At 44.1% G+C, this 12,181-nt stretch overlaps 1 protein-coding gene across 6 annotated transcripts in view; it reads right to left on the reverse strand.

Annotated features, from left to right (window-relative positions):
- The window catches only part of EXD3 (exonuclease 3'-5' domain containing 3), a 248,277-nt gene that overhangs the window by 161,270 nt on the left and 74,826 nt on the right, over positions 1 to 12,181 (reverse strand). For 3 of the 6 annotated variants that reach the window (XM_068414140.1, XM_068414138.1, XM_068414136.1), the window contains exons 4-6: positions 11,205 to 11,269; positions 6,673 to 6,843; positions 5,244 to 5,411 (exon numbers count right to left, since the gene is read on the reverse strand). In XM_068414140.1, coding sequence (XP_068270241.1) covers positions 5,244 to 5,411; positions 6,673 to 6,843; positions 11,205 to 11,269 — 404 coding nt within the window. The remainder of the gene's footprint in view (positions 1 to 5,243; positions 5,412 to 6,672; positions 6,844 to 11,204; positions 11,270 to 12,181) is intronic. The other 3 variants (XM_068414141.1, XM_068414139.1, XM_068414142.1) reach the window with 2 other exon arrangements.

Below are 12,181 nucleotides of genomic sequence, written 5' to 3' on the forward strand. Positions count from 1 at the left end.
CTTAGCTCTGCTGCAAGCAAGTTGGGACAACACAAAGGTAAAGATGCCTGTGCCTGACTTAGCGTAGTATTTTTGAACCAACAGTGAAGGAATTTCTGAAAACCCATAGAACAGACCAAATAACAGAACGAGACTTTGTAGAGGAGGATCCAACATCAAGTTTAAGAAAATCACAGTGATCAAAGCCTGGATACATCATAATGGTAGAAATAATTGAGTAAAGTGCACACCACGGATTAATCATTGGGAACACCTGGTTTGTGTTTTGGAATCACTCATTTCTAACTTGTGGATAATCAGCTTTGCTCAGACTCTCAGAGTACATCACTGCATAGTGTATGACATCAGGTTAGATGTTTAATTACTTCCTGCTTAAAAAGCATACACATACACAGCTGTCTTCAGGAAGATCTTCAGAAACGAGAAAACCATGAGATTTCCCAGGTCCACTTTCAAGAGGGCATGAACTTATTTTAAAAGGAGTGACACTGTCAAAAGGAAGTAGTGACAGGTTACTCCTGTCTAAAGAATTTGAGGTAGAGGGAGAGAAGTAAAAGTCAGGGTTGGAATATGTGTGTGCACAGGTGAAGGGAAGAGGGAACTGAAACAAACACTTCCGTGACTTGTCTTCCTCAGGTCACTCAAAGCAGTTTTAAACCTGGTTTAACAGGTCAGTGCATCCTCACAAATGAACGATCCTCTAAAGCACTGCCCAAGTTTCCTGTGCGCACAGGCCACCCACCTTCACCAGCTCCTCCAGATCCAGCCTCTCTGTATTGCTACATCTGCTGCACATTCACACCTCTTCTCCAAGAGCTCACTTGCTTGAGAAGAGCCCCGAAATGCTGGCAGTAGGAGCAGAATGCTACCATCTGAATTAGTATTTCCCAGCAACACTCAAGCTCCTTCCCAACTGCTTCCGCAGGCTTCACTCTGCCCATAGCAGAGGCGGCTCCAGAAGACATGATGTTTGGGAGCAGGTGGCAGAGTGGTCCATGGCCTGCAGGTTGGCTACCTCTGTTCTGGAGTGGCATGAATCTAGTGGGCAACGTGCCGTTAAAGCTGTCCTTTAGCAGCACATTAAGTTGATAGGAAAAAAGGGTCGAGACAGACGTCATCATCTTTCCATGAGAAACATCCCTTGTAATATTTTCCTTTTCTTATCGATTATTATTTTTAATTTAAAAGAAACAAGGAAATTAAAATGCACACACTTTAAAATACATTAAGAGTTGAACAAGCCTTTGTAATTAAGGTGGTGAATGGGGGAAAGAAGCAATATCTGAGACATTTTCACTGTCCTGAGAACAGCTCAAAAAAGTCCAAGTGAAAAGATCCAGAATTTGAATATCCATTAATGTGCTCAATCAATTTTGACACTGATCTGTATTGACAGATTTGCAAAAATACACCGTGTCCACTCAAGCACCATGTATGAAGTAGGACTACAAACAATAACATCCCTGAATTGGTGTTCAAAATATCACTACACTGAAAATTAAAGGTCATGTTGGTGATCGAACTATGCATTTCTACACCTTAGCATATTTGTGTTCCTTTAAAAACTCTTCGGTCAACCATCCTTTCTACCGAATTACCAAATTACTTCTGTCGTAGTATGTATTGCTGACAAAAACTTTGAATTCTGTGTCTACAGAGCTTTTCTCTGGGTACTCCAACTTATTTTATGACAAATTTTAACAACTGAATTTTAATAGATAATCCACATTATCTTAATTGAAAGAGCAAACATTAACTGAATTTAACATACAGAATCAACCGCCATTATTTGTAGAAATTAATGGATGAAGTTATGAATTAATGGAATAAGTTTTTAACATATACTCTGCTTTTGAAAACAGAAATCTGGATGGACAACAACCAAAAAAAAACCTGTTAAAAATCAAATATTCCCTGTCCCACTAGTAGCTTAGTCTAATATTCTTGTTTAAGAACCAAACTGATAAAGGGGAGAAAAAAATGCTGCTAGTCACCAATACAGAGAAGCTGGAGTGGGAGCTCTCTCAGGCCCAAGAATATTTCTGGTTGTCAGAGGCTAAAAAGATTATTTATTGTTTCCTTCCTAAACCCAGCTCCACTGCCACCTGTTCAGAATTTACTATAAAGCTGTTAAACAAGACGAGAACTTTGATGCTGACTGTGAAAACAAGTTTCACTGTATCTGACCCGAGCAGCACTCACTACTGATCCAGAAGCAAAGGAATTTGATTTTTTTTTTCTTTAAGCACAGCTATCTTTTTACCTTTATAAGCTGTTTAAAAAAAATGTAAATAAAATAACTCGGTGGACAATAGAGGGCATTCATCCCACAGAAAGACAGCCGCCACCCTTAGACATGAAATATCGCAGCACATTAAGTCATGAGACCCCGCTAATCAAAGCTGACAGGGCCCTGAATGTGATTTCTGCTGAGACTTAGCGATATCATGGGGCACTGAAGCATGCACAGCCTGCCAGACTGCCCCTGTTCATGTGACAATGGCTTTTATTCCCGAAAGGGGCCTGCGAGTGACAAGAGTCCCCTTTGTCTTTAGGCTCCCGCATTCGCGGTGCAAGAGAGGTTCATTCAACCAGCCCCAGACACTCTTTGAAAGGCTGAAGTGTAACATAAGATGACCATGAAACACTAGCTTGCCTTCTGCCTACCCCTCATTCTTCTCAAGCACAGCCTGGCCTATTCAGGGCCTCTCAGAGACTCGCCCGCTCTGCATTACCCCCGGTCTGCTGAATCCCTGCATTGTCCCGGCCCCACCAGCGCCCAGCGCCCTTCCCACAAAGCCCTCCACCCCGCAAGCCCGACCAGGCTCCAGGACAGCCCGGGTCGAGGGTGGCGTGAAGCCATGGCCCGTGGCTTCGGAGGGGTCCTGAGAAGGGGACAAAGCCACCACATTTCACCTGGCACTACCTGAGGAGGAACGTTAAACCGGTCTGTCTCTCCACGCCACGTGGGCCACGAAGAGCAGAGCTGGGAGCCCCTCACACAGCTCCAGCGCGCCCTGCAAGGCCCCGCGCCGCCGTCCTCCTCCAGCAGCTGCAAACTCCATTCACAAAAGAATGGATAAAAACCCCAAACAGGTCAGACGCCTCAAAAACCCACTTATATGCCTCTGCTTTTTCCTATAACTCTCACTGTATGGACTTGTTTTTCTGAATCATGGGAGCACTAGTGCCATCCGCTGGCCAGCACTCTGTGAGGTGCCGTTGTTTTACGCTGCTACATCAGAATAAAGTTCCCTTCACCTGCGCCATCTTCCACCAAACCCACCACCAAACTCACCACCACCCACAGGCAGCTGATGATTTTCCTGCGGCCCCCACCGCTCCCGCACCCTGCCCCGTCAGGCCGCCCTCCCAGCAGCTCACTGCAACACTCACAAATGGGTTCAGGTTTTGACCAGCTCTACTAAAACAAGCCGTACAGGGAGGGCCTGATGCGCTTCAGAAGCAAATAATCACCCAGGGATCTCTGGGATCTCGTTTCTGAAGAGATCTCTCTCCAAATCCTCTAAGAGGGAAAGGATCCTTAACCCACGGGGCAGAGCCGGGGACCTCAACGGTTCGCACGCCACAGTGGGAAATGCATCAACACAGGCAAAGGGAATAATGTGCTCTAGAATAAATGCTTGGTGTCTTATTGTAAATACAACAAGAAAAGAAATAATGACAGCAAGGATTTAGAAGGATTTCTCTGCTTTCAGGGGAGAGACAGAAGAGCCAAAAATCCTACATGTGAATCTGCTTTACTGCCCCATCTGAAAGACAGGGAAGAGCAGACGAACAGACATGCCACAGCCCACTGCAAGTGCTCAGAGCCCCAGTTCCAGGTTTTTGGGGGTTAGCTGCTGTGAACTTAGGTATGATCAGTCCCCAAGGGCAATAAAAGATTTCCTGTTGTTCTTGAAGTTAATTCTATTCATCCTTCTGGCAACAAAACAAAACTAGAAGAAAGTTATGGCTGATGGTAAGCAACATTTGAGGTTTCCTGTTCTTCACACTGGGAATGACTAGTAAATGCATTTTTCTGTGGAAGAAAGAACAGAAAAACAATCCACAAAAAAAAATTTAGAGCTTTCCAAAACCAGATCTAGAAAGAACTGCATTTCTAATGACAACAATAAATACCTTTGGAGCCATGAACTTAAAAAATCACACTTGAATATAGTCAAATAATACATTTCTGTTAGCATTTTCAAATACATACAAAAACTTGAGTAAGTTTCAAGTTGCTACCTGTGAACTTCTAATCAAATAGGAAATATCCCTGTTTCAGTATTCAAATAAATCAACAAGAATGGAGTTCCACGATCTCACTTGGGAATCCAGCTTTACTGAAGAATAGGGTTTTAAAAATGCTATTTGAATTTTTTCTTTTGCTAAACAAGATCAAGCTGTTCTACACCAAAATGAACCATCTTCCTTTGAGGAAAACAAACCTATGTTTTTTTGCCTTTAAAAAAAAAACCCACCACCACCGAACCATTAACATTTTTGTAGTTTGCTCATGAGAACACTCGCAAGGCTACCAAGACATCACGGCGATGCCAGAGATGCTGCAAGTGCTCTAAACCACAGGGTAAAACATACCAAATTCTGGGTTTGGTGAACTCCTGCCAATGTCAGCCACTGCAACTCAAGTACACTAGTAGTAACACATTTTGAATATAAGCCTCAGTAGTAAAGAGGCTTCAAAACTGCTCAAACTGAGAACCCTTTGGTTACAGAATCGCAGAATCAATCAGGTTAGAAGAGACCTCTGGGATCATCGAGTCCAACCATTGCCCTGGTTAGGGTAATCACGTGGGAACAGAGAGATTTTCCAACCCCTCCTCGCTGCAGGCAGATTTGAGATAGCACAGCAGGTCTATGACCAACTACTAAAATCCCTTATTTTCTTGCCAACCACAAGGAAAACAAACAAGAACACAACCATCCCCTTAAATTCTCCAAATTAAACCCTATTAACCTATTACTTTCAAAGGTCAAAAAAAGGGGTGGAGGAAGGATTCTCTGGCATTCCATACTCAGCCGTAAGAAAAAAATGAGGCTGAACACAGCCTCCTCATGTACATGGGAAGACCATGCTAAGCTGTTACCATTCACAGCGTGCAGCTGCTGGGATGAAATGGAATTCACATTGAAATGCATCCAAAAAAAAAGGACACAGACATTAACAGAGAACTAGAGAGCTGTGTAGGTAAATTTATTTGAAAGACATGACCCACCTCTTTGTAATCGCCCTTGTGATAAAGATGACTGACATGTTCAAGCAAATAGTTCCGGTCTGTTGTATGGAGCTGGTAAATGCTAATCAGAGAGTCAAGAAGATTAGCTGGGCACTGGGCTAGTAGTCTGAGTACACGGGCCTGCAGCTTCTCCAGCTTGATGCCAGACTGAAAAAAAAAATTTAAAAAAAAAAAAATCAAACCCAGATTTAGTAAAGATGGCTACAATTCAATGGCAGTTGAAAACACAGCTTGTTTAAACAGTGGAATAAGCCAATTCCTTGGGAAGGGATTCTCCAATTTCCCCACGGAGTCTGCAAGCAGAAATCAGAACAGTATGATACACATTTTTTTCACAGCGTCTAATTTAAAAACATTAAACGTTTGCGGGATAATTCTGGAAAAGGCATATGGCCTTGTGCAAAAGTAAAATATGAAACTGGAAAAATGCCCTCTTTTACTAACACAGCTATTTAGAAATTCTCCCCTCTAGTTCCCAGCAGAAAATCTTTGAATCCAGCAACTCCCCTCAAGGGAGATCTCACCTATCAGGCATAAGTATTCAATTTTGATTCCCAGGCTTGCTCCTGGGTGCAAGAAGGGCAGGAAAAGCAAAAGCATCATCAAAAGATGCACAGATACAACTATTAATCCTTGTGTTCCTACATGATCATTCTCTTACGACACAGGAATTTCAGTGCCAGTAGCACTTCACTGCACTTTGCAGATACTGAGCTCAACATTTAAAAAAAGCCATTTGGAAAAATGGGAAAGGAAACAACCCAAACATAAAAGTATCTTGTCGTTCAGAGCCAAAAGCATACAAAAAAAAGAGAGGAAAAATCTCAGTAGGTCAGAATATATGAAGGCATAAGGAATTGTAAACATTAGGATGTATAATCTGATGACCCAATGTTACAAAGCTAATGATTCAGCTGCTGAAAAGTCACAGTTACCATGTTCTGCATTCCCAACCATAAAAGCTCCCCACCATATGGCAGGAGTTAAGCAATCCTACAGTAACTGGCTTCTATTCGCAGAACTGGATGAATATGCAGAGCAGATTACTGCAACTGGTTTTCTCCTGACAGCAGAGATGTGAGTTCCAGTGGGAAAGCCTCCAGCCCGGCAAAGGCTGCAAGATCAACGCTTGATCAAAGTGGTTTGATCTGGAACGATGGAAACCCCAGCTTGGGAGGGGAAACAGAGCTCTCGCATCACAGCTTCTCATATTATTTCATTTTCAGGCCAGCATACAACAGATAACAACATCTCAGTACGAATTTCACACCTCGTCACACCGTGTTTGTATGAGACTACAGAGAAGACACTGGACTATGGAATAAAGTGAAATTGGGGACACTTGAGGGACACGAAAATCAATTGCCCTCGCCTTTCTCCTGGCTCTCTTGCTCTCTCTTTTTCTAACCTGTTGAACAGCAGGATGCTCTTTTATCCAAAGCTGCAGCTCAGAGGTGATGTAATACCCGAGGGAATGCCCTTTCCCCTTCCAACCACTGCTGCTCTCCAGCATGTCCAGGAGTCCTGCCAATGGGTCCTCCAGTCCTGCAAAACCCCGCCTGATTTCTTCCTTGAGCTGCTGAGATACAAAAAACACATTGTCATGTACAAAAAGATGCGTGAATCCTCCCTTCCCCCAGCTGAACACAAAGCTTTATTTTTTTTAATTTAATCTATTCAGAGAGGTAACTGTTGCTATTCAGCCACCATCCACGCCTCCAGTGACTTTTCATGTCATTACAGATTCCTTCATGGCTCACTGCACCTCAAACCCAATGGGAAAAGCAGCAATTGTCCACACTAATTATCCCATAAAGACAGAGAAGTTGTTCTGTGGGGCAGACAAAGGGGCTTGGGATTTGGGGGAGGAGGAGAAAAGAGAGTGAGCTGGAGAAAGGGGTGTTATTAGGAAAATGGCAATATTGAAGGTAGATAAACAGACTCAAAAACCTACTCATCTTTTAACAGACCTACAAGGAAAAAAGCATATAAACCCCTCCTCCTCATTCTTGTACCACAAACTTTCATGTTTGACCTTATACCCACTTCAGCCACGATGGCGTAATGCTCCTCGCTGTAACAGGAATATTTGGGAGTATCAAAATAGTTTGGATTTTATACACAAGATTAAAAAGAAAGTAATATCACAGTTAAAACTCCATCAGATTGCTGTCCTGCAAATCTATGCTCCTTTCCTCCAAACCTACCTGAGCAGGGTATTTTCTGTCCACTAGCTACTGCCACTGCACATCGGGCACTGCGCACCTCCGCGAGTCTAAAGGCCGTACGAAGGGGCTCGGAACATGGGAAAAACTCCACGCCATAAATCTCCGGAATCCCAGGGTGATGTGTTTAGAAATGTGAAGGAACTGGACACTCACTTTGTGAATGTTAATAGGCTACTTACTACCCATCTGGTAGAAGTGATAAATTAGCGGTACTGAGCAATATCTTTATAATGTTTACATTAGAAGTAGTTTCCAAGGAGCTCGGAGGGTTGGCAGGGTGAAGAAGTGGCATCCTTCAGTACCCACCCAGGACCTTTCACTGCATGGTACATGTACTGGCACGGAGCAAGGCAAAAGCAGAGACAGAAAACAAGAAATCACTAAGAGCAGCTGCTCTCTTTCTTTTCTGGCTAAAAAGCAAAATCCCAAAGATGCTCATTCCTGCCTGCAGCCAGCACTTGTAATTTACTGTATAGGATAGTCCCGGTCATAGCTTCCAATGGCAACAACATAAAGTTTGAAGAACAACATGGAAAACAAAAGAAAATCTACAGAAAATTTGCCAATGAATTTGTTCTTTTTTATTCATCGACAATATTTACTGGAAGACAGTTATTTTCCATAGTGTCTTTCATGTCTGCAGAAACCACAAAACCTATCGTTTACGACAGAAACTGTTTCTTTCTCACTAGATTATCAAATGCAGCACAAAAAAGCTGATGACTAACAAAGATGTGACTTTAGATAACAGATTTCTCCTTGTTAAGTATTATTCCCTGTGGCAAGAATTTGCCCTGTTAACCATCAGGCTTCAACTTCACTGCGAGATTCAGCAGAAGGAAAAGGCAAGCTCTTTTTCAACCACAAATATCCAACACAACAGCCAAAGGAAAACAAAGCAACTCGCCAACTACATTGCACTGTTTATAAACGGCCTCTCCTTTTTTTTTTTTTCGTTTACTCCCCCTCAAAGCCCCACACTTCAGCACATTTAGACCGAACAAGAGCTTTCACCACACTGCTCAGCTCCTCTTTAGGCTGGAGTCAGAGCCCGGGCTTTGGCAGGATGGGCTCCAGCAGGTCCTGCACGTGCTTTCACACGCTGAGCATCTCCAAACGCTGCCACAACTGCCAGCAGCACTAACTGTTGGTAGCTAGACTGAGCCTTGACTTCGTACCAGCTTGACTTTGACAAGCAGGGGAAAAGACTTCTTCAAAACTTCCTAGCAATGTGAAGACTTCAGCTATGGTATGTATAGTTTGAGGGAGGAAAAAAAAACACAAGGGAAAAAAAGGCATGAGACACCTAAATCAGGGAGGAAAGAGTGCTGTGCTGCCTGGCTCTCTCTGCCAGAGAAGGATTCCTCTCAAACGTGTAATTGCCATTTCCATTTCAATTGATTCCCATGGCAGGGAATGCTCCTTGGGGGATTTCTACAGCCTGACAGATCATGGGAATAGGAAAATCTTGCTGATGCTCAAACTACACACTCCTTCGTTCAGTTTTAGTCCCTTATTTCTAGTTACACAGCTCAGGGCAGTCTGCTGATGCTGCCTGGTTATTCCCAAACCGTCTTTCCTACGTAGGGAATGAACACTTCTTATAACCGTGTTCCAGAACCTAGGTCACACCATGGACAGGTACCCTCCTTCTGCTCATGGTCACTAATTTGAGACCAATGGGCATCATATAATGGAGATGACTGATTCAGTCATGATGACTGATTCCAGTTCTTGCAGCCCAGGACACGGTTGGCTTTCTGGGCTGCAAGCGCACGTTGCTGGCTCATGTTGAGCCTCTCACCAACCATCACCCCCAAGTCCTTCTCCTCAGGGCTGCTCTCCATCCATTCTCCGCTCAGCCTGTATTTGTGCTTGGGATTGCCCCGACCCACATGCAGGACCTTGCACTTGGCCTTGTTGAACTTCATGCAGTTCACACGGGACCACTTCTGAAGCTGTCAAGGTCTCTCTGGATGGCATCCCATTTAAGTCAACTTCCCTCGTTTATTTGAACCAGACTGTGTGATCCTGGTGGGCTTAGGACAACAGCAGCACCACACACCTTGAGTTGCACACAGAGGGCAGGGCAGCAGCTGCCTCTGAAGAAAAATGTCTGCACTGTATGTCCTAAGGGTGGCCATGCCCTGAGCACAGATTAGCCCATCTCAGTGACAGAGTGACAAGCACGTGCCAGAAACCATTGGGGACATTCAGGCTGTGCTCCCCACCTTAGAGGCAGCTGCTGCTGTGCCACCGCCTGGTCCCACCACAGCCCTCCTCACCTCTCTCCAAAGGCTTTCCTCATGGTTCAGAAACGCACCATCCAGGTTCAGAAACACGCTTCTGCCCTTGCCCACAGCCATGTGGTGCTGCCTGAAGGGTGGGCCCGAGGAGGACAGACCTGCCCCACCGAGGAGCTGCAGCCTCCACGCTCTCCAAAACCACGCGTCCCACTGGGGTGACCGTTCCAGAAACAAACGTAATAAGCAGAGCTGCAAGCGTGACTCACGGGGCTCCTCAAGCTTTTCCACCCTCAGCAGAAAAGCTGCGGTGCTCTCTGCCCAAGGACACGTCGATGGGAGGCTTTTGTCTTTTTCAGAGTATTTTTCTTCACAATCCACACACATCCCAGGGTACGCAGTACAGAGATTTTGATGATTACTCTTTCCTACTGTTGTTTTGTGGGATTAACTGCCCTCAAGACCTAACAAATAATATTTTTTTTTCCTCCAACTCTAACAAAACTTGATAGAAAGCTCAAGGCTTCAGAGTTGCTGAGTTCAAGTCTCTGTCGGTGACTGACCATTTGGAAAGGCACCTCTCACACTGTGTTTCCAGTTGTTTACTTATTCCGGCTGGGAACCACAGACTATCAGTAATGGAAAGTCTACGTGCAGCAGACAAGGACAATGACTAAACTCTCCAGACACCTAGGATGGAGCACGTACACCAAGGTACGCAGCCACGCCGGCCATTTCACACAGGACACATGTGGCTACGTTGTGAGTTGCAGGTTTTGGGGTCTTTTAGAAAAAAAATCTTGGCTACAAACCTGCCTGAACAAGGCAGAGTTAAACATGGGAAACTCACCACTAAGCTGATGCATCTAGTGTTTTTGTTAGTTTGCAAGCTCCCAAATTTAGATGAAGTATATTTTACTCCCTATGAGAAAATCTCCACGTAGAGCCCATAGGGTGCTGTATAAAAATACAGCACTAATTTTAGACAGGCAGTGTAAATTGCATTCACCACTCTAAAAGGCAAAACCAAACCAAATCAGAAAAAATGGTAAAAATACTTTGAATATGAAGGCTTTGATATCATTCCACTTGGCAAAGAGCACTTCTCTACTGACTTCAACCCTCATTTTTTCAGCCACTAGAAATATTCTTCCCCCTCCCCCAAAGATCCTCCATTTAATGGACAAAAAAGTGTTTAAAAGAAAACAAAAGCAACTTTGATTTTTTTTTTCCCTTCTGTAACTCAGCCCTGTAAACTTCAGCTCTTTTATACAAGCCCCTGAGCTGCTTCACACCACACAGAGCTACCTTTTCTTTTCACTTCTTGCTGCAAATGCATAGGCTCTTCTCCTGCGTGCTGGAACTGAAAGCAATCATGAAGAATTGCAGGTCTGACCTAAGCGCTCTGCGTCTGGACATGCTCTGCATGCAGTTATTAACTGCAGTGTGGAGGGGAGGCTTGGCCTTACCTTCTCCATCTCTTTCTTTGTCCAGAGAAGCTGAAGGGTTTTCAGCAATAGGAGTGGGTCCTGGCCTGGAGGAGGGAGAAGAGAGAGAGAGAGGGAAAGAGAGAGAAAAGGGAGGAGAAAAACAAAACAAAACAGATTTATTGGCTCTGTACAGGCAGCCTAGACACACTGGGGCATTGTTTCACTGAAGAGAAATCAGCTACTCCATGCCACTGTGTTTGAAACCACCAACCTTCCAACTGTCAGTCAGGATTAAAGCGCTAAAATCCCTCACTCTGAAATCCCAACAAAATAACACACATCATCCATGCATGGCTTTAACCAAACACCCACATGGGCTCCAATACTGAAAAGCTTTATTGGTGCATTTACAACTAAATCACGCTGCTGCTGCTGCGCATCAAATACATCCCCACCGGTCCCCTCACCACTCCCCCTTTTTAATATTAAAACAAAATGGTCCTAACAAGAGTAAGCATCTTGCACAGGTTGGAAAGGATTACCAACACGCTCATTTTTAATGAAATGGCTTTAAAGTATTAAATCCATCGCAACCTGTGGATGGAAGACACGAGTGGGTGAATTTATGGGAAGATCAGCCTTGCTTGGCAAGCGCAGGGCAGCCTTTGTGTGCTGGAGAGCCCAGCCTGCCCGCGCCAGGCCAGGGACACGGGGCTGGAAGGAGGCTGGGCTCTGACATGATTCGGGCAAGGTGGCGTTTGAGGAAGAGGAACGATGAAATGCTGCTGCGATTAGTGTCAAGGCTTAAAAAAAAAAAAAAAAAAAAAGGAGAGATCAATTATTTCAAAAGAACATTATCTGGAATTTTTCTCTTTTACTTTTCACCTAGTTATTTGAGAACTTGCATTCAGCTGTGATTTTGTATCTATTATCATTCAGCCCACCAGTATTACTCATCATACTATTATTCACCATACCGGTATTTCTGCACCAAATGTTTAGGAATGTTACTGTTT

The sequence above is a fragment of the Nyctibius grandis genome, chromosome 16 (assembly GCF_013368605.1).
Source record: "Nyctibius grandis isolate bNycGra1 chromosome 16, bNycGra1.pri, whole genome shotgun sequence".
Taxonomy (NCBI): domain Eukaryota; kingdom Metazoa; phylum Chordata; class Aves; order Nyctibiiformes; family Nyctibiidae; genus Nyctibius; species Nyctibius grandis.